Source organism: Rana temporaria, chromosome 3 (genome assembly GCF_905171775.1).
Source record: "Rana temporaria chromosome 3, aRanTem1.1, whole genome shotgun sequence".
NCBI lineage: Eukaryota > Metazoa > Chordata > Amphibia > Anura > Ranidae > Rana > Rana temporaria.
This window is the reverse complement of record NC_053491.1, coordinates 192523618-192547096: the sequence shown is the minus strand read 5'-3', so window position 1 is coordinate 192547096 and position 23479 is coordinate 192523618. Positions and strand designations below refer to the sequence as shown.

Sequence of the window (23479 nt, the reverse complement as noted above, 5' to 3'; positions counted from 1 at the left end):
GATGGCAGCTTCCTTGGCTGAAAACGATAGGAGGGTTTATTTCCACTTTAAGTTGGTTGTATGGCTTGAAAGCATTGCATTTTACAGCAGCTGCAGATTGCAAAGGAAAGGTAATACTTAATAACATTCAATTACAATATGACTTGTGTTGCAATTGTATATGCTATATTACTTTCGTTTTATTTGCAATTTTTTCCCAGGAAAAATTAGGTTACCTTTTAAGTACTCCTTTGCATAGATCAAGGGTCTCCAAACATTCTAAACAAAGGGCCGGTTTATTGTCCTTCAGACTCTTGGAGGGCCGGACTTTGACCATCGGTGGGTGGAAATTTTCCTGGCATCAGTGGAACTAAACATATGGTAGTAGGGGAGAAATAGTGGCCCCATCGTTGGTATGATAGGGAGGAATAGTGCCCTGTTAGTGGTGTCAGTGGGAGAAATGGTGCTCCACTGTTGGTGTCAGATGTCAGAATAGTGTCTCGTATCAGTGGGAGGGATACTGCCCCAAGGGCCGGATAAAGGCAAGCAAAGGGCCGCATCCGGCCCTCGGGCCGCAGTTTGGAGACCACTGGCATAGATGATACCACTCCTAGGTGTGTGGCATTTTGAAGCTGGTACTGCTGTACCTGTATTGGGTTGCACCATTCCAGCAGTACACATTACCTCTCTTAGTGACACTTCTCAAGGTTGCTATGGGATACAGGAAACGCACTCTCTACTTCTCTCGCTAACCCCTGTGCCTGCTCTTTTCTCCAGAGGCCCCTCTGCACACTGTCTTTCGTGGTTTCAGGCTAGTTTTTTACACACTCTGTGCTGCAGGTCCCATCCCAAATAGAGGGGAGCCAGCTACTAACGAAGGTGCCACACACTTAACCCCTACCAAAGGAACCATCACCCCTGCCAGTCACTTGTCTCCAGGCTTCCTTAAAGCGGAGGTCCGTCTCCCCACTGACTTTTTATATATGGACACTTACCTGTCCAGGGAGCCTGCGATGTTGGCACCCCAGCCGATCTTCGAATCAGCTGACGGTTGCAACCGCCATCATTCCTGGTAAGCCTTTTCGGCTTCACAGCTGGTTCCATACTGCACATGCGTGAAGCGCGTTGTACTTTCTAATTGGCCCTGTGCCCGAGGAAGGAGGAGGGGGCCAAACTTCGAGAGATGGCACCACGGCACCATGTCCGAGAGTGGGGAAGGTGACATGTCAAAAACAGGTCCCCGTTACCCCCCTCCCACCTGAAAGGTGCCAAATGTGGCACCGGAGTGGTGGAGGAGACAAATAAGCGGAAGTTCCACTTTTGGGTGAAACTCCGCTTAAAGCAATGACACAGCATTATAGTCCTTAACAACAACACATTTCCTTATACTGGATAATAGTCTGTGTGTTAGACCTATGTATTGTATCTTCCTCTAGCTCAGTCCCCTTGTTGTGTTGCAAGCCCTGTTTTTTAGATATGCTGTGCATGCATCCCTTTGAGAGACCACAGGCCAGGCAAAACAAGTTATCAAACAAGTTTCTTTACTGATGTAGTTGCTAAATACATTACAGGTCTCACAAAGCAGTCTCAACAAAAACCCTGTACAGAGCTCTCCTACCATACATAGAGTGTACATACCTTATACAGAAGGCAAGTCCAGAAAGCAATTCCCTTTTAGGCAATCCTGAAAAGGCTCCTATCACCCTCACCATCACCACCAAAGGGGTGATTCTTCCAGCAGAATATCCAGCTACATTTTGATAGTATTTCCCCATGGATCAACCCAGGGGCTTTAAGGCAGCCCATTTTATGTTAGCTGGCCTGTAGGGGGAGTATCCTGCTGAATATAGTGGAAAAGACATTAACGCTTACAGCCTGGCTACCTCAACACACGGGTCAACTTGAAGACACAGATACACATACAAACATCGTAACATTTGTCACCTGGCTGGCTCAGCTTACAGGAGGAAATGAGCTCAGCCAGGGGAAACATGGGCATAACACAGAAAACAAGCTAAACCTTGTTAAGCACCTGCCAACAGGTTTACATAATTAAAAGCTGATCATGGTAAGCATTCCTGTGAGTGTTAATGGGTTTGTCTCAACCCTATAATTGACACTTTTATTGGACAGCTTGGTTTGTTGAAAAATATCAGACTTAATGGCCAGAACAACAGGTGACAAAAAGGGGTAAAAAGCCTAAAAAAAAATATAACGCAGACACCTCATCTAAGAATTAGTAAACTGCAATACATATACTTTACATATACAGTATATTTACATATATTTATAATACTCAGAGTCTCTCAAAAATGGGAGCCAAAGGGGTCTAAAACAATGAAAATTCCCTTAGCTTTCCAATTCAATCCAATTGGACAAATGTGTTATTTTTTTGTGAAAGTTGTGTAACTGTTGTGAATGTTTTTTTCAATATAGGCCCTATAATGTGTACATTTTTACTATATATTTCATTTCCGCGCTGCCATAATTTTTATTTTTCTACAGGAATAACTTCACAAGTGCTGCAAGCTCTTTGATACCACCAGTTTACACAACCATGATGGGTATGCTCATATCTGAAAAGTAATCATGCAATAATTCATGTTTGTAGAAGTGATTTCATATTATTTTCTGTTCAATTTAGAATGGAGGGACTAGCAGGTGAGATGCAAACGTTATCTGAATTGACTATAGGAAGCTGCTACTTATGAAAAGATTCTTATAATGTCCTTTGTAAAACATCCCTAAATGCATTTTAAACCATGTACTTACTGTATATCTGCATTTATCTTAAAGTTAGTTAAGCTCATACCTAGGTCAGGATTCACTAAGCCAAGCCCTTCATTTTCTCTCAGTAACTTTTCAAGTAAACCTTTAAGGATACAACTCCGATTCATTGTTAGTTCAATTATTAGAATACAATTCTTACTGGGTAGTACATTACTATTCTATTATTATACAGGATTTACATTGAGCCAACAGCTTGTGCAGCACTTTACAAAGGGGAGATGATACAGTTCCAATATAATTCAAGGTTCCTGCTCATGCTTGCAATCTAAAGGGAAAATAAGTGATACAAAAGGTAATAACTGTGTGGAAATAAGTTGTTCGAGAAGGTCAAGTTCAGTTGTTATCTGGAGGCAAGATAGCCTGAAGATATGAGCTTTCAGAAATCAGTGAAGAGGGTGGTTCAGTTGATATTCTGAGACAAGGTTGGGATTGTGGATTGCTTTATAAGAATTTCATAATTTGAAATGTATTAATTGGGTGATCAGAAGCCGGTAGAGGATTGGCAGACAGGTGTGGCAGATTGTGGGTGGTTGATAAGGTGGATGATTTTGGCAGCAGCATTCCTGTTAGAATGAAAAGGGGGGGCTGTGAGGAGGGAGTTGTAGTATATGAGAGCATAAGTGAGTACATTAGTAGCTTTGAGGTGTCATTGGTTAAGATGGGGTGTATTTTGGAATTTTTTTTGGAGGTGAAGGTGGCAAGATTTGTATAGTGTCTAGATGTGGGGCTGGAAGGAGATGTCAGAGTCTAAGATTAAATCTAGTACCATATTAGAGGGGAAGGACTAATAGTTCTGTGAATATTATTTGTGCAGTCTTTGAAAGATTGCATACTGCATACTAATATGTCAGTAAATTAGTGATGCACAAGGAGACTGATGGGTGTGAACTGAAAAGTAGAGCAATCAATATGGGTGTCTTTAGCATAGAGATGGTTTTTAAGTCATGCAAAGTTATTAGCTGACCAAGGGTGATGGTGTAGATAGAGAGTAGGAGGAGTCTGTGGACAGAGCCTTACAGAAAGAAGTAGATGAGAAGAGTTGTAGGTGGCACTGAAGGACTGCTTAGATAGTTAGTGTCACCAGTGAGGTTGAAAACGGATGATTATTTTTATTGTACAGCTTCAAGGCAAACATCTACGACAACGTCTATGCCTGTTGGTGCAACGGAAATCAATTTTTGTGACCTCCTACCATGTAACCAAGAGTACTGCTGTTCCATTCAACCATCCAGACTGAGAGATATCAACTATGAGGCAGTACGAACTGTAGAAAAAAGTAAGTGCACAGTTTATTTTATTAGTTCTATTTACCTTTAAGGAAGGCATACCAAATTTTGTATAGGGTAACCCAAGAAGGGGGTCCCATTGGTTCTACTACTGCATAACATCATTAAATAAAGGTAATAAAAACATGATATTGCTAGAAGAGGCCTCACTGGGAAGATATACTTCCAAACATATTGACACATTTAAAAAAAATTGCATCCACACAAATAGATACTAATTTTGAAACTTTTATATTATAAGTATTATATATAAGTATTAGAGGCTTATGAAAGTGTTATGGCATTTTGTCATGTTATAAAAATTATAAAATGTAAATAGTTTGCATAAAAACTGGTAAAATATAATACTAATGATAATAATCATAAGTACTATATAAAATGAGGTCTAAAGAAATAGCCATAATAAGTGGTAAATATATATAAAGGATATATAAATAACACATACTATAATACTGCATTTTGTCGGAAAAAAAAATGTATTTCTAGCTGTTAGTTTAAACCTATGAGGGCTAGAGTGTTTAGTGTATAAATCCAACATGTTTCTTGTGTACAAAATTTACGGAATTATTTAGCTGATGGAAGGTCAGAAGGAATAGATCTAATAACAAAAAACTTCAAATCTTTTGTGGATTTGTTATGTTTCAACATGAAGTGCTATAGAACATCATGGTCTAAACTGCCATTTTCAATCTGCAGAGCTTGCCACACCTACTTCAAAACATTCTGTTCATCCAGCCAATGTAAAGAAGGCCACTGGGACAGGTAAGGCCATAAATCATGTGTTCACTCGAGTACTTTTGTTGAGAAAAAATAAACCAAAAATTCCCCTCTGGTTGATCTATGTACATTGCAGGGATTTTAACAAACTTTGTTTTAGATTCCTACCTTTTGTTATCCTGAAGACATATCTATTTCTGTCCATGTACAAAGTCAATCCGTCAATCCGTATGGGAGTGTTTTTATAATTTTCAGTCAGCTGCTGCAACTGCAGGGCTCTATTGAGGAATTTGGAAAGGTTCATCCCATTAAATGTGATTTCCCTTTGATGGTAACTTACCAAAATAGAAATATTTTGCAGGGGATGCCAAAAATAATGACTCATAGTGCAGACTTCTGGGAAAATCAGTGAGCCAATCACACAAGCAGGAAATTATATTTTTCAGGGGGCGTTCTGTACACCATCTGTGTACAGAATGCCTCCAGGTAGCCATATTGCATTTTACAGAAAATGACAGTGCTGCAGATTGAAATGGAAAGGTAAATGTTATTAATATTCAATTAAAATATGACCAATATGAGTCGCAATTGTGTACGCTATATTATGATTTTTTATTATTTGCTCATTTTTTCTCCCCACGAAAGTGGAGTTGCCCCTTAAATTCTTTTCTATCACTAACATGAAAAGTTTTCTGTCCATGTTTAAATCGTTTAAGAAATTGCAAACAATCTTTCTTTCCTTGTAGGTACATTTAAATTTGTTGGGGCAGTAGTGTATTTAGGAAGGGGTATTTAGGTTTTGTGCTGCCATAGAGAGAGAGTGAGAGTGAGAGAGAGAGAGAGATACCTGCAGAGAGGAGGACGTGCGTACATGCGTGCTCCTGACAGGCTGACATGCTGACATCCAGGGCTGCAACATCTGCTCTCCCCCGGCTTCTCCCCCCGCTCTCTCCGGCTCTCCCCCCCCTGGTCCCCCTCTCCCCCTGGTCCTCTGCTCATGGCCACGATCCCCCGCCGCGATCGATCACCGACGCCGATCCCCCGCCGCGATCGATCACCGACGCCGACGCTAAGGCCGTCACCCGCCGCCGCCGGGCACCCCCCTCCGGTCCTAGCCTCGTGGGATCCCCGCTACCTCTACCCCCAACATTAAGGATCCAGCCCTCCTCCTCCATCGGAGCTGCTCGGACCACCGAATCGCCGCCGTAGCCGATACCAGTTCACCCGCAGCATCCTCCAGGAAAGTCCCCAGCTTCGGCCTGGTCTCTGGAGCGGCGGCCATCTTGCTGCACCTGGCCGCTGCTCCAGCAACCAGGTCCTCCCCCCGAATGCCCTGAGTCCAGTTTTTCCCGGGGATTCGACCCCTGGACCACCTGGTAGCTTTCCTGCAGTGCCCCTCGGCCTATACCTCTGGAAACGACGGACCATCTTTATTGCACCCAGTAACAGCCGAGTCTGCTCCCACCCCAAGGGCTAGAACTGGTGCTAGTAGTAATCGGCGCATGATCCTAGGAGTAGGACGTGTGGCTCCTAGCACCAGACAGGCAGGGCCCCCACCCCCCCCGCATCGGACCAGGTAAGTGCCCCTGTTTCCTCTTTTGGCCCCCCTCTTTCCTCCCGCAGGCATCATCAAGGTAAGGTCCCACCTACTTCCCCTGGGACAGTCTGTGGCCGTTCTTTTTAGGAAAAGCCGCGGCTGCGGCCCAACATAGTGGAGAACCGACCTGCTTCTTTATCCCCCGCACCCCCAGTCGTTTTTAGCGCTTGATCCAGGGCTCTCCCGATCGCCTTTGAGGGGTCAGGAAGGAATTTTTTTTCCCTTGTCGTGGCAGATTGGCATTGCACGGCTAGCGTTTTTTTCGCCTTCCTCTGGATCAAACGGGGAGAGACGGTTTACCTGCACGAACGATATCACCTCCCCCAGCATTTTCTGCGATTATGGCTAATCTGAGATACTCTGCAGAAACCATTTGGGGTTTAAAGCCATTCGCCTCAATATTACCAGCCGTCACCTTAAAAGCTCTAAGGAATGAGCAACTGTTAAGAATCGATCGACGATCCACAGTTAAAAACTACGCGCATTTACGCCAGCCTAAGCACATATCATGCGCTTTGGTCAACACAAGATCGGCAGTAAAACACCGACAAGAAATCCATGATTTCATCCTTCAACATGACTTAGACTGCCTCTTTATCATAGAAAGCTGGCTTTCAGCCGACTGCAACACCATTTTAGGAGAACTGGTGCCAGCAAATTACTGCATTCAAATGCAAAACAGAGTGGGGCAAAGAGGGGGGGGGGGCCTAGCGGTGATCCACAAGATTCACCTCTCGATCACCAAACCAGTCCTTCAAAACTCGCTTCCGTTCATGGAAACCCTTACTCTGCAACTGCAAATAAATCCCCAAGACACGGTCCATATTCTACTCTGCTATAGACCACCCGGTCCAAAAACGCACCTTCTCATGTCATTGACAGAGTTCATCTCCACCTATTCCCTAAACATCAAACACCTCTTGCTGCTTGGAGATTTCAACCTCTGGGCCAACTCATCACTGGACCCCGTCGCCAACGCCTGCATCGACCATCTGGAAGGATTAGGTCTGCAGCAACTAATACATGGGTCCACTCATACCTCAGGTCATACACTCGATCTCATTTTCAAACAAGATTTGGAAATCGACATCCTGGAAAATGAGCCGCAACCATGGACTGATCACCATGCCATTAAATGCACAATTACCAAATACGCCCCCCCCCCAAAAAAAACGATAAAACCGGTGACAACTCACTGGACTAGATCTCAGAAGAAGCTCCACTCGGAACTCTTCAAAACAACACTAGGGAACAAAATAAAACAATCCAACAACAGCAAACAGCCACAGAAACACTTTACGCCATCAACAAGGCGCTACTACAGTCAGCCGACTTAGTAGCACCAAAACGCAAAACATGCATCCAGAAAAACAACTCCAGCTGGTTTAACGACCAGCTGTCGTTGCTAAAACAAGAGCGTAGAAGAACAGAAGCTGCTTTGAAAAGGAGCTCTACAGAGGAAAACCACACCATTTATAAGATAATAACCAAGAAATACCACAAAGAAATCTTTATGGCCAAAAAAAAACATTTCTCCAACATCATCGCCAATGCCCTAAACCGCCCCCGCAAACTCTGCAAGCTGGTCACTCAGACTATGAACCCAGCTTGTTTAGAGCTGGGTAAAAATCTGTGAAAGTATTCAGCAAAATATAACCGTCACCAACCCCTTCCCTAATTACAAACCACCGCAATTAACTAATTTCACTCTAAAACCCATTTCCATCGATGCCACAAAAAACACCATCGGTACTCTGCGAAACAGTACAGCGCCCAATGATATCATCCCCACTAAACTGCTGAAAGAATATGCTGATATATTGGCACCAGCTATCACGCAGCTCATAAACCAATCATTCAAGGAGGGCATGGTGCCCACCTTGCTGAAACAAGGTATAATAAAACCAATTCTAAAAAAAAATACCCTCGACCCCAAAGACCCAAACAACCATAGACCCATAACAGGTCTAAATGTCTTCTCCAAAGTAATGGAGAAAGAAGTTGTACAACAGTTACAACATCATTTGGACACTCTTAAATTACTCGATCCGTTTCAATCAGGTTTCCGTCCGGGTCACGGAACAGAAACGGCGCTGCTCAAAATATAGGATGACGCTCTAGAGGCCACAGACGAAGGAGAATCTTGTCTCCTGATACTGTTGGACCTAAGTGCGGCTTTTGACACTGTAGACCATGGACTACTACTGACTCGGCTAGCTGAAGTAGCCAGAGTCGCAGAATGTGATTTACCCTGGTTCTCCTCCTTCTTGGAAATCCGATCACAAATAGTGAAACTGGGGTCTTTCACTTCTGAAAAACGCACGGTATCATGCGGAAGTCCCTCAGGGATCCCCTTTGTCGCCCATACTGTTCAATATCTATCTCTGCCCTCTTTTTGAAATCATCAGTAACCAGAAGCTACTTTACCACTCTTATGCAGATGACACACAACTATATTTTCGCATATGCAACAAAAAGGATCATTCTCTTGGACTAGAGAAATGCCTGACTTTGATAGAAAACTGGATGACAAAGAGTTATTTCAAACTCAACGATTCGAAAACAGATCCCCTGATGAAGTCACGTGGTGTGACGAATACGCGTCGGGACTTGAGCACTGGATTGGTTTTCAGCACCTGACGGACGGTAGACGAGCTCGGAGCTCGTGGATGTGTGACCGCCTCAAAGACTGCTCCATGTGAGTTTTTACTAGATGTTTTTACCCTCGTTTTAATAAACCTGTACGTTATCACGCGATGTGCCTGCCTTCTTCTCTCTCCCCCGCCCCTACCACTTTCGTTTGAGCGGCTGACGTTATTGATGTGGATGGGAGAAAGCTTTGGCAGAGAGAAGTCAGGAGTTTGACGAGCTCGCCGCTCGTGGAGATAGGCACCCCCTCCTATTGCACTGTGTAAGTTTACACTCACTTACTTGTAACAGAGGCTCCTTAGTGGTGACAGGACTAAGCTATAGTGTCTTCATTGTATCTCCCACATGTACAGCCTGGGACTGAAATCCATTAGATTCACCCATTCACACTCCAGGAAGGTATCCATCTACTAAGAGGTTGAAGCGTTTTATCTTGGTTTAGCTTTATGTAACAGCTATGAGGTAAGCTGCTAGGATCACAAACGGTGTGGGCTGCACGTTTTCTGGATTCGTTTTGCTGCGCATCTTTACAGATCTGGCTTTTTGGAACTTTCACTCTAGACTATTCACTTATCCATCCATGCTACAAGTTTCACTTGGATTCCTGCTTTTCTCCTCTGACTGAAATTGGGACTGTCATGTGTATTCACTGAATCATTCACTCACCTTGATTTGTTTATTTTGTGCATTATATGTACTAATTCACTTAGCCATTAGCATTGAAGGTTGCATTACCCATTCTGTTTGTAATTTATTTCCCCACCTTTCCGTCCTACGGGTCCACCCTCCTCCCCAATTACACCACAACCCCACAACCCCCCCCCCTTGGCCCCCCTCCCCCCTTTTCAACTGCTTATATTTTAGAGGCAGCATTACACAGCACAGACATTACCACCTTCTTTGATTCGAAAACAGAACTTCTCCTGTTTCACGCCAACCGAAAAAATCATTCCGCAACGACATGGACACCCCCGCCCATTCTGGGTAAAACTATTACCCCTAGCACCAAAGTCAAAAGTCTCTGAGTCATTTTCGACACCTACATGACAATGGATGCACAAATAGGGTCAGTAGTCAGCGGATCGCACCATCTGCTGCGCCTACTACGCAGACTCACCCCATTTATCCCGAAAGAAGACATTGCAGTCGTGGTGGGAACAATCATCAATTCCAGACTTGACTATGCAAATGCCCTCTATCTCGGACTCCCCAAATACCAAATCACTCGTCTGCAAGTCGTGCAGAATACGGCCGCTCGACTTGTGACTGGCAAAAAAACATGGGAAGCAATCTCACCTTCACTGAGAGCCCTTCATTGGTTGACAGTAAAAGACAGAATCACTCTTAAGGCACTCTGCCTAATGCACAAGCGTATTCAAGGAAACACCCTCCAATATCTATGCGAAAAAATAAAAGCCCACAACCCCAATCGCATTCTGCGATCCACCAATCAAAACCAACTTCAGATACCCAAAGCCAGATACAAGTCCAAAGGAGATTGAAGATTTGCAGTCCAGGGACCTCGACTGTGGAACGCTCTACCAACCACCATCCGATTGGAGTTGGACCACTTGGCCTTCAGGGGAAAGATTAAAACCCATCTCTTCTGAGGTCAAAGGGTTTTACCCATGGAATGGATACAGCGCCCAGAGGCGATTCAGTTAGCATGTGTTGCGCTATGTAAGTTTTCTCACTCACTCATAGGCCTGACTAAACTCGTGCACCCCCTAATTTAAATATGTCCCACACCCCTTGCTGTTTAAGACCCGCCCTGAAATTTTCGAGTTCTGAGGGGCCTTGGGGTGGAGGGGCAATGAATTCCCATTAATTTGCATAGATTTCCTCTCACTTCCTGTTTGGCTATGGGGCAGGAAGTGAAGGGAAATCTCTGCAATGGAACAGGGATGGTAAAAAATAAACTGACAGGGGCTATAACCCCCCCTTACTCTATCCAAAATGAAAGAAAAGTGTTGCCTATAGTTCTACTTTAAGCACAAATTTCTGATAATTTTATGGAGAGGACTAAGAGGATATAACCATGTCAATGGTGCAGAAGAAAAGTTATAGCACAGTGAGGGAGGTTTGTGGTCCAGGATGATAGGACAGTCAAAATTAGAAGCAGCGCCCCCCTCCCCCAGTTGCGGAATGCCGGCCACCCGCATACCAGAAGGAGTGCAGTTGCTTTATGGGGGCGCTAGACTAATTTGCCTCTCAGCCCAGTTCGCCCCAAAAGACTGGCACTACACTAATGCCACGTACACATGATCGGTTCATCCGATGAAAACGGACCGATGGATTTTTTCATCAGATATCCGATGAAGCTGACTTTCATCAGTCTTGCCTACACACTATCAGTTAAAAATCCGTTCGTGTCAGAACACGGTGAGGTAAAACACTATGATGTGCTGAGAAAAATTTAGTTCAATGCTTCTGAGCATGCGTCGACTTGATTCTGAGCATGCGTGGATTTTTAACTGATGGACTTGCCCACAGACGATCGTTTTTTTCTATCGTTTTTTTAACCATCAGATAATTTTAAAACAGGTTCTAAGTTTTTTCACTGATGGGAAAAAAAACGATGGAGCCCACACACGATCGGTTCGCCCGATGAAAACGGTCCACTGGAGCTTTTGCCCTCTCCTAATTTTAGTTTACATGTATTTAATGACAGAATCAACTGTGAATAAAATAACAATACAAATTTTAATAAATATGGTTTATTTACAGGAAATAACAGTAAAGGTTTACCAGAAATGAGGCGGATTGATAAACCTGGTTTCTCAAGTGACTGTAAGTTATATTTTCTGTATGTTGAAGATTAAATTCATACTCCTGTAATGAAAATAGTTAAAAAATGTTTTACTTTTGACCAAGTACATTGCTAGGGTGAACTGTCACTGTGCTCTACTCTACATAAGGTCTTGTATTTTTTCTTAAGCAGAAAATCTAAGAGTACACTGTGAGACTCGCTGTATCACCCTATTTTATCTTTAAAGTGATTGTTAAAGCGGGAGTTCAACCAATTCCTTTTTTTTTTTTTTTTTCCCTTAGCTTCCTGCTCGTTCGGTCTAGGGGAATCGGCTATTTGTATTAAAATATGATCCGTACTTACCCGTTTTCGAGATGCATCTTCTTCCGTCGCTTCCGGGTATGGGTCTTCGGGAGCGGGCGTTCCTTCTTGATTGACAGTCTTCCGAGAGGCTTCCGACGGTCGCATCCATCGCGTCACTCGTAGCCGAAAGAAGCCGAACGTCGGTGCGGCTCTATACTGCGCCTGCGCACCGACGTTCGGCTTCTTTCGGAAAATCGTGATGCGATGGATGCGACCGTCGGAAGCCTCTCGGAAGACTGTCAATCAAGAAGGAACGCCCATTCCCGCAGCCCATACCCGGAAGTGGCGGAGAAGATGCATCTCGTAAACGGGTAAGTACGGATCATATTTTAAAACAAATAGCCGATTCCCCTAGACAAAACGAGCATAAAGCAAAGGGGAAAATGTGTAAGGTATGGGTGAACCTCCGCTTTAAGTCTTATTTAAAGAAAAAAAAGAACAAACATGTTATACTTATCTGCTCTGTGAAATGGAACTGCACTGAGCAGCCCCCGATCCTCCTCTTCTGGGGTCCCACCTGGCACTCCTAAACCCTCCTCTTCTCTGTGCACCCCCTAGGAATCCACTTCTTATGGGTGTGTATGTGCAGGCTCAATCCCAAGCTGCACTGCCTGCGTCCCTAGAAACACTTAGCACACCTAAACTCCGCCCCCGGCTCCCTTACCACAGGATTTGACTGCCAGCAGCGGGAGTCAATTGACTCCTGCTGCCTCAACGAAATCTGTGAAAGCAAGGAGAGGGCCACTACAGACAGGTACAGTGCTGGAATAAGTGAGGACTCATAATATATGGGGGTGGGGGATACTTCTACTGGAATTTTTTTTACCATAATGTAGGAAATTCATTATGGTAAGAAATGTTTAAGTTTTAGAAACACTTTAAAGCTAGACGCTAGGATAAGCAAATATTGTCTAACTACAAGGGGCAACACACAGCTCCCGGTCCTGTCAGGGGAGAAATGCCTGACCAGAGCACTTGCCTGACCAGAGCACAATGTATGAACAGCGATCAGTCATTTCACCTAGTGAGTCCACCCCCCCTACAGTTAGAACACACCCAGGGAACATACCTAACCCCTTCCCCGTCCCCTAGTGTTAACCCCTTCCCTGCCAGTGTCATTTTTATAGTAATCCAATGCATTTTTATAGCACTGATTGCTATAAAAATGCCAATGGTCCCAAAAATGTGTCAAAAGTGTCCGAAGTGTCCGCCATAATGTTGCAGTACCGAAAAAAATCGCTGATCGCCGCCATTACTAGTAAAAAAAAAATTAATAAAAATGCCATAAAACTACCCCCTATTTTGTAAACGCTATAACTTTTGCGCAAACCAAACAATAAACGTTATTTGCGATTTTTTTTACGAAAAATATGTAGAAGAATACGTATCGGCATAAACTGAGGAAAAAAATCTTTTTTTTTATATATTTTTGGGGGATATTTATTATAGCAAAAAGTAAAAAATATATATTTTTTTCCAAAATTGTCGCTCTATTTTTGTTTATAGCGCAAAAACTAAAAACCGCAGAGGTGATCAAATACCACCAAAAGAAAGCTCTATTTGTGGAAAAAAAAGGACCCCAATTTTGTTTGGGAGTCACGTCGCACGACCGCGCAATTGTCAGTTAAAGCGACGCAGTGCCGAATCGCAAAAAGTGCTCTGGTCTTTGACCAGCAATATGGTCCTGGGGTTAATTGGTTAAAGATGCTTATCTTGCTCCTTAATAAATGTATAGTTTTTATATAATAATTCTTCTATGACACTATTATATTTGTTCTCACAAATACTGGTACTGTCCAGCAGAGGGCACTGTTTCACAACATAATCCCTGTACTCGAGGCTTTTATGAACCGAACTCTAGTTGGTGAGTTCAGTTTGCAATTTATAGGGTCATCTATATAAATGCTATCTACAACACCTAATATTTAAGGACCCTTCATGCATTCCTTTTTCCAGAACTTTAATACTAATGGCTATAATTAAGTAGCTATTATGTGCAATAACTATATATCAAATTGATACAGAAATAATAGCATCTCTTTTTTGTGTCGCCTCCTGTATAAGGTTAGTCAGCTAATAGAATGGTGCAACACATCAGTACATACATTATTTTCTGTATGCATCCGTTGGTAAGTTTATTACAAATCCATCACAATAGAAACGTACATGCTTCATAAAGTATGTATAGGACAAGTTCAAAAATTTGAAATGTGCTAAAAGAACCATGGATATTATATTTAAAAAAAATAAATGATAACATATTCATACACATGAATGCAGAATATCATCAGCATTATGTGTAAAAGAGCTAAAACCATTTCACAAAAATAGAATATATGTATTAAACACATTGTTTGTATTTGCTGCCATTCTTTGTTGACGTTATAAACATAAAAATGTCTTTATAAAAGACAATAAAGGTCTGGTAGGAGGAAAAAAAATAAAAAATAGTCACATTAATAAAAATATTTAAGGGCTTGTTCACATCAGAACACAAATGCCTTGCCTTGCATTTTTGAAGCACCCCATTTGAACTGACTTGATAGGTAAAATGAGGTCAGTGCACCAAAAGTGCAGCATGTGAGACCTTTTCCCAATTTACTGCAAGAAAGCACATTGGTGTAAATGATTCTAAAAAAATCATTTAAAATCCTATATTAAAATCACCTTGTAATGGCTGCATTAGGTGTACAGGCTCTTACTAACGAAGCAACCAAAAGATGCAAGCTGTTGGTTGGTTTAACACTATAGTACAGGGGTCTCCAAACTTTCTAAACAAAGGGCCAGTTTATGGTCCTTCAGACTTTAAGGGGGCCAGACTAGGGTCGTTGGGAGTAAAAAATGTCCAGTGGGAGTAAATAATACCATATCTTTGGTGCCCCATCGTTGGTGTTAATGGAAAAAATTGATGGTGTCCGTTGGATGAATAGTGCCCCATTGGTGTCAGCAACAAGAATTATGCCCCACTTAAATTGGATGGAATAATGCCCCAAGGGATGCATTAAGGCAAGCAAGGAGCCACATACGGCCCCAGGGCCGCAGTTTGGAGACCCCCTGCTCTAGTTTGTACCAAAAACTGAAATATAGGTTTTGGATAGACATACCTTGAAGACTTACTAGCATCAGTATTGTTATTATTATACATTGTTTTTACCTTGTTAAACACAGAAAGCTCTAGTTTGGGATTACAAGGATTTAGCAATAACTTGCAGAAACTCACTGTGATGCTACAGTGGTCTGCCCACTGTATGTATAACAATACCCATTTACCTACAACAATAATGCTGCAAAATACGAATGTCCAGTTAAGACTTCTTTACCCTTTTTACAACTCATTTACCATTTTACAATTTTCTACAAACTTATTGAATTAGGCTGATGTCACAATATAAAAAAATGTTTTGGTGTACTTTTACATTTTCTGTCTTTGTTCTTATACTATCCACATAAGTAAACAAAAAGCAAGTTAAGTTAAATTGGTAATTCATTGTCTACCCCATTGAAGGTAGTAAATGGCCTGGAAAGGTTTAATTGCCACTAAAGATGATGCAGATATATATTTTAGTATAAAGAAATAATAAAAGGCGTTCATTCATGCTCTGTTTTATTTTTTTCATGATGTCATTTATCAATACGTTGTTATCGCATACATTCAGATGGCCTTGTTATATTGGGTATGTTTTTTTTCTTTACTTATGTAGCGCTACACCCGAAGGAGCCGCTGATTTGTTATTGGGATCGGCATATTGAGTTACCTTAATGTGGCGTATGGGTGCAGTTGGAGAACAAAGCAGTGAGCGAAGGTCCAGACAGTGAATAAAGGGTTTTCCAATGCTTTATTTCCTGGCCAACTCGGCCAACATCAACTTCAAATGGGAAGAAAAGGTTGATGAGGAGAAAAGGGAGAACCTTGCGATATCAGGCCTGGATATGAACCGAGCAGTCCTGCTCTCAGTAGTATCAAATTGTGATTTGTTGCCACTCTTTCTGAGTGGGGAAAGTGCCCCCGGACAGACCCCTCTCACAAGCCTGGCAGCTGAGGTGTCACTTTGGATTTGCTGGGAGGAACAGATCTCTCTCACAGACCTGGCTCTAGGGCCTCTGCCACAGGCCAATTACTTTAGGTGAGCTAAATGGATGATTGGAGCGAATCCTCCCAGTAGGTTTTAGCATAGGTGACCAGATGACAGCAAAGCGTACCTGTCAGCATTCCGGTCACCAGATCGGGGAACCCTGTTGGACAACCTGCATCTGGGTTCCCCTCAAGCCGACCCCCCAATCGAACGGCACCCAGCCTGGGATCCTTTCAATAGAACCGGGCACCCAGTATGTCACTGGAGTCCCCTTTTACCTCCGGATGAGGTTTTGTGTAGCCTGCAATTCTGGCCTGGATGCCCGCACCCTGAAGGTGGATGCCGCACCTGGAATCGGGACCCTGCGAAAACTTGCCTAGTACACGACACCTGCCAAAGACACATCCTCCCCCAGCATGCCCCGCAAGGGAAAAACTCCTCTTATTGGCTGCTGGGGAAAACTTACTCTGCCAGAACCCCTCTGGCGCCAACTGCTGGCCAGGGATGGTGCCGCATCCCTGGAGCACAGACTGACCCAGTGGATTTTTCTGGAATGACAGAAGTCCCAATTTAGCAAATTGTGAATGAGAGCAAAATAACTCTCCCATTCCCCACTAACTTTAGCGTAGTGCCCATACTGAAAGTAAGGGGGCGCTACACTTAGATTTACTTTATTAGAATATTTTGGACCTCAGAATTGGCACACATGGTTTTATTAGAGAGGAAATTACTACACAGATTATGGAAAGAGAAAGACTTTGACCCCCAAAATATCGGAACATTATTGTATGTATTCAATAAATGCCCTTTCTTAACTGTTTAATACATTTGTTCAAGGACTCATAACTACTTTACATGCATACATCACTAGTATGTTCATTATATTACTATCCCTTTGCTATTTCAGGGATTGATACAACGATCAACTCTATACAGGTTGTAGAGAATCAGCAAGTAATTGATCATCACTACTGCAAAAAAAACCTGCAGTGTGGGTAAGAGGAACATACAGCTATCACATCACACCAGTTAGAGGTTATTCTGGCTTACATAAACAGTTTGCCTTTATTGTAACCATAATTTAATAATTGTTTGACTGCAACAGGCTGTGTTCTGGAATTTCTGTAAACTGGAGACGGATAAATACAGTTTTATTTTTTGCATTTTTAAAAAATATTCTACACTGTCTTTGAGATAGTGGTTAAAATTCTCTGTATTGTTGATTGAGGAGATTGGGACAAGGAAAACCTGTTCCCAATAGGTCACCAAGAAGGGGAAAGGGGAAAAAGGAGATGAAATATCATGGTACCAGCTTAAACAGAGTACACAAATTTCATAAAAATATATATTTCATTAATACGAAATATTAAAATTAAGGATACATATCCCTGAATAACATAAAAGGTTATACAGATATATGTTCTAATGCCACTTGGAAATATATCCCAACATCACATGCATTACTCATTCTCAGCATGTTTCGCGGACCATGCAGCTTCATCAGGAGACTTTTGTCTGTAGTGGATTGATAAAAATACATATGGTAAGCAAACGATAACAGTTACGCATACTGTAGATGCATAAATACTAAACATTTAATTTACAAATGGGGACATGAGGGAAAAGCTCCAAAGCTGCAGCTTACCGATGAATCTGCATCAAAACAACACCCAGAGTTTTCATACGGCGGATGTGGGGGGTGGGGGGGCACATAAAGCAAATATGACTGTTGTAAAAAATGTTTTATATATAAGTATAGTCACTTATGATATAGATATCTAATAGATCAGATGATCAAATGGGGTGAAGGAGATAGGGGGAGGGAAAGAAAGGGGAGGGGGAGGGGAGATAGAGGAAAGGGAGAAGGAATGGGGGAGAGAAAAGGGGGAGGGGGAATGTGGCGAAAGGGGAAAAAGGAAGGGCATGAGGGAACAGGGGGGAGGGAGAGGGAAAGGACAAAGGGGGAAAGGGGTGGGGAGCGAAGGACTGAAAGGTGTAAAAGATGATATCTGTATAACTGACCTCGAATGACCGATAGTAGTCTTAGGTATCCAGGGAGAATGAAGTAAATAGAGAGGGCAGCGTCAAGAGTTTGTGTATATATCCCTTCAGAGCTCTCTACAGATAATTTAGCGTAGCTGTGGACTTCAAGTATGAGCCACACACTCTCCACATAGGCTAAGAAAAAATCACAAGGTAAGATTAGGTCAATGAAAAATAAATTGCAAAAACCTCACCCTTTATTGTGTATTGCTGATGATGGGGATGTGTGTGCTTAATAAACATAAATGGACAATGGTAAATGCTCAGCCTTTTGTAACTAACAGAGAAGTTGCACAATGGGAGGAACCATTGCCCAAGTATTATATACAAAATGTTATCATGTAAACTAGCAAGATACACCTAAGTAATTCCTGCTTCTTTACTTTGAATAAAAACCAGAATATCTCACTTTGCATATATTTGCCAAATTTTAAGGCCCCTCTGTACAGTGTTAATTACCATTGCTCTAATCTATGGGATTGTTTACATTTAGGATTCATTAAACGTTTACCTGTACCCTATCAATCCTTAACATTGTAGTGACATATGAAGACCAGAAGCACCCTAGAAAGCCACAGGAGATTTTTGGTATGGGGCATAATGCCTCCTATAAACAGTAAATTGGGGTGGTGACATTTATCACTGTAAAATGTTTCAAAGTTATAAGGAGCCTTTTAATTGTAAAACAGTTTTGCAAGTAATTATGTAACTTATTTTATTATGTATATACTTGTTTTGATTACTTATATGTCTTTGTTTTAGGTCTGGAGTTTATAGTTACATCATTCCAGTGAGCAAGTATACTCCAACCAATATGCGCATAACTTTAGAAATGAAGTAAGTTAAATCACACAAATCGTTATGTAGTAAGCTGTCTTAAAACAGACCTAAACTCAAAAATAGACTTATGGTTCTTGGGGCTGCCATTACAAAAATTGACCCCCCACCCTCCCAAGTGATTTCCTTAAAGGATTTGTAAAGGAATTTTTTTTATCTTAATAGCTTCCTTTACCTTAATGCAGTGCTGTTTTCATGTCCTCATTGTTTGTTTTTGCTCTCAAGTTGCTGTAATTCTTCTCTGATCTCCACACTTCCTGGTTGTCTGTTTCCTGATGACCACAGTACTGGGAGCTTTCTCTGTGTGGTCACTAATCAAGGAGGTGTGATTACTGTGTGTCTAAAAGCCCTCAGCACCAATCAGTTTCGTTTTCCAAACCATCACTGCCCTGTATTGACTCTGTGGCTCTGTACAGCAGAGGCAGGAAACAACATGCAAAAACAAAACTAGAAACTACAGGTACATTATATTATTGATTTTTATCTATTTTTAATCGTTTTTAAAAGGAATCAGTTAACTATTATGTCTCTATACCCTGTAAACAGTCATTTCATAAAAAAAAACATTTTTTATTTACAACTCCTTTAAGTCTGGAGCAGGACTATCCAAAGTCATTTGTGGTTGCTGCTTCATTTCCTATTCTGTCTGCCACAGTAAAAGACAGTCTTCGGGTGGGATAAAGGTCCTGTAACTAAAATAGTCACATAAAAACACCGCCATCATTTTTAGAAAAAATGACTACTTTAACTGATAAAAATTCACATTATGTTGTTCTAAAGTTTTGAAATGTGCACTAGTTTGAAGTTTTTTTTTATGTTGCATGATAACACTCTCTCAGCTGAGTGGGTTTGAACCAGGAATGAAAAGGTCACCCTGCCCTCTCCCATGATGAAATACAATACTTTGTTGTTTATAGGCTGCTCTATTGATCAGCATTCTGTAGAGAGGATTGCCACATACAGGTACATTTTTATTGGCATCAGATTGTGGGCTGCACATTAGCTTCTGCAAGCAGTATTGTGCCTTGAATTAAGGGAGAAGAAAACTATTTTTTTTTACATTTAGCACTGCGCTATTTAAACTGGTAATTGCACGGTCATGCTGTACCCAAACTAAATCTATATAACTTTTTTCGCACAAATAGAGCTTTTGGTGGTATTTGATCACCACTGTTATTTTTTGCAAAATAAATGAAAAAAGACCTGAACATTTTGAAAAAAAAAAACAATATGTTTTACTTTCTGCTTAAAAAAAATCCCATAGATAGAAAAAAATAAAAAATGTCTTCATAAATTTTGACCAAAGTGTATTCTCGTACATCGGTAACAAAACAAGTGTATAGTGAATTTTTTTTATACTATACTACTAATGACAGTGATCAGTGAATTCTAATGGGACTGCGATAGTGCGACAGACAATCTGAAACTAACTGATGCTGAGGGGGAAACTGGCTATCTTCCACTGGCATCAGCAGTGACGCTAATATAGTGATCAGTGCTAAAGATATACACTGTTACTGTACTAATGACACTGGTTGGGAAGGGGTTAACATCTAGGTCGATCGAAGGGTTAAATGTGTGCCTAAAAATAATTACTGTGTGGTGCTTTTACTAAGCAATGTGACAACTTTTACTCCCTGCTTGGCAGGGAGAAAAAAAGTGCGCATCACTGCTAACAGTAGAGAGCACTATGTTGCTTACTTGCACACGGCTCTCTCCTGTCATTCGCTCAGCTGACCGATGGGTTCCAGTCATAAATCATTGGCCAGGACCTGCTGAAGCTTGTGTTGTAGTGAATGGCAGCACAGCCAGGGTGGTGGGAGCGCATGCGTGCTCCCCCTACTCGAAAGTGCTGGATCACTTATATGGACGTGATCCAGTGCAGTGGGGTGGCTCTGCCACAGTAAATCTGCAGTAGGCATTCCACAAGTATTTTTTTGAGGAGAAAACAATGTTCTTCATGTCAAATGTATACATAAGAAGGAATTGCTTTATGAATTTGTCCTATAGTAAGACAATGACCCCAAGTATAAAGCCAAAAGTCCATAAGAATGGGGCTATACTAAAGCTAGTAGTGGTTAGTCACATTCAACTGGACTTTTTCTGTGAAATTGAAGATGCCTCGTAGCTTTTCCAGACCTCTTATTTAGGAATTGAAGAGGTGATTTGGAGAAACTATGAAACTTCCTAATGAACAAGTCAAGATAAATGTGATTAACTTCTACTAGCTATACAAGATTGTCTGAAAAACAACAATGTTAATGTGCTCAGGGATGGTCTGGCCATTGGGACTACAGGGAGTTTCCCGGTGGGCCGATGGCTCAGTGGGCCGGCTTCAGTGACAGCGGACTGCTGCCCCCCTCCGCTCCTCTGTCTCTCCCTTTCCGCAGCGCTCACCTGGGGGGGAACAAAGAAGCAGGGGGAGGATCAGAGGAGCAGGGACGACGACAGAGGAGCATGGGGAGAGGGGACATACAGCTGACTCAACAGCTATGGCCTGGAAGTTTCTCACTTCTGCCAAATCTTGTCCCATAAGGGGGACACCAAACTGATTCTTTGCCCCGGGTGAAATAATGTCTAGCTTCCCCACTGGTACTGCCTATAAGAGTATCAGTACCAGCCGTAATAAAGTAGAACAGCTAGTGAAGGGGGAAAGAGGGCTTGGGTGGCCGGGGGGGTGCGGGAGTTGTCCGGCCGCCATGGGAGAGACCTGTCAAAGTGGGCCAGTCTGGGTGAAGTCCAGGGCCAAATTTCTGTCCCAGTCCAACCCTGAATGTGCTTGAATGGTTAAGCCAGAGTCAAGGCCTCAATCCAATAACGAATTTGTGGCCGTCATTTTAAAAAGACTATTTGCTCCCCAAAGAACATAACCAAGCTTAAACATTTTGCCAGGAGGAATGAAGAAAACTTGCAGTGTCCAGAGGTGCTGCTTTAAAGATCTATCTGCACAGACTGAAGGCTGCAATTGCTGCCAAAGGTGTATCTACTAATTACTGATTCGAAGGGTCATTATGCAGTCCCGTCTTTCATTGTTTTTATTTTATTTTTTGTTTTGTTTTTACTGTAATTAATTCATTCACTTTTTATAGATTTGTGTTCACATTGATATATATCAGTTTATTTCTGTTGATCAGTGTAAAAAAAAAAAAAAAAGAAACAATTGTGAGTAGGGTTGTCCCGATACCACTTTTTTAGGACTGAGTACAAGTACCGATACTTTTTTTCAAGTAGTCGCCGATACCGAATACCGATACTTTTTTTTAATGTGTCCCCAAATGCAGCCATGTCTCCCCACAAATGCAGCCATGTCTCCCCACATATGCAGCCATGTCCCCCCCATATCCAGCCATGTCCCCCCCATATATGCAGCCATGTCCCCCCCCATATGCAGCCATGTCCCCCCATTATCCAGCCATCTGTCTCCCCCATCCAGCCATCTGTCTCCCCCCCATCCAGCCATCTGTCTCCCCCCCATCCAGCCATCTGTCTCCCCCCCATACAGCCATCTGTCTCCCCCCCATACAGCCATGTGTCTCCCCCCATCCAGCCATGTGTCTCCCCCCCATCCAGCCATGTGTCTCCCCCCCATCCAGCCTTGTGTCTCCCCCCCATCCAGCCTTGTGTCTCCCCCCCATCCAGCCTTGTGTCTCCCCCCCCATCCAGCCATCTGTCTCCCCCCATCCAGCCATGTGTCTCCCCCCCATCCAGCCTTGTGTCTCCCCCCCATCCAGCCTTGTGTCTCCCCCCCATCCAGCCATCTGTCTCCCCCCCATCCAGCCATCTGTCTCCCCCCCATCCAGCCATCTGTCTCCCCCCCATCCAGCCATGTGTCTCCCCCCCATCCAGCCATGTGTCTCCCCCCCATCCAGCCTTGTGTCTCCCCCCCATCCAGCCATGTGTCTCCCCCCCATCCAGCCATGTGTCTCCCCCCCCATCCAGCCATGTGTCTCCCCCCCATCCAGCCATGTGTCTCCCCCCCCATCCAGCCATCTGTCTCCCCCCCATCCAGCCATCTGTCTCCCCCCCATCCAGCCATCTGTCTCCCCCCCATCCAGCCATCTGTCTTCCCCCTATCCAGCCATCTGTCTCCCCCCATCCAGCCTTGTGTCTCCCCCCCATCCAGCCATGTGTCTCCCCCCCATCCAGCCATGTTTCTCCCCCCCATCCAGCCATCTGTCTCCCCCCCATCCAGCCATCTGTCTCCCCCCCATCCAGCCATCTGTCTCCCCCCCATCCAGCCATCTGTCTCCCCCCCATCCAGCCATCTGTCTCCCCCCCATCCAGCCATGTGTCTCCCCCCCATCCAGCCATGTGTCTCCCCCCCATCCAGCCTTGTGTCTCCCCCCCATCCTGCCATGTGTCTCCCCCCCATCCAGCCATGTGTCTCCCCCCCATC

General features: G+C 43.1%; 1 protein-coding gene across 3 annotated transcripts in view; it reads left to right on the top strand.

Annotated features, from left to right (window-relative positions):
* The window catches only part of MYRFL (myelin regulatory factor like), a 180448-nt gene that overhangs the window by 104219 nt on the left and 52750 nt on the right, over nt 1–23479 (top strand). For all 3 annotated transcript variants that reach the window (XM_040344013.1, XM_040344015.1, XM_040344016.1), the window contains 6 exons: nt 2485–2543; nt 3890–4045; nt 4752–4817; nt 11746–11808; nt 17111–17198; nt 19009–19083. In XM_040344013.1, coding sequence (XP_040199947.1) covers nt 2485–2543; nt 3890–4045; nt 4752–4817; nt 11746–11808; nt 17111–17198; nt 19009–19083 — 507 coding nt within the window. The remainder of the gene's footprint in view (nt 1–2484; nt 2544–3889; nt 4046–4751; nt 4818–11745; nt 11809–17110; nt 17199–19008; nt 19084–23479) is intronic.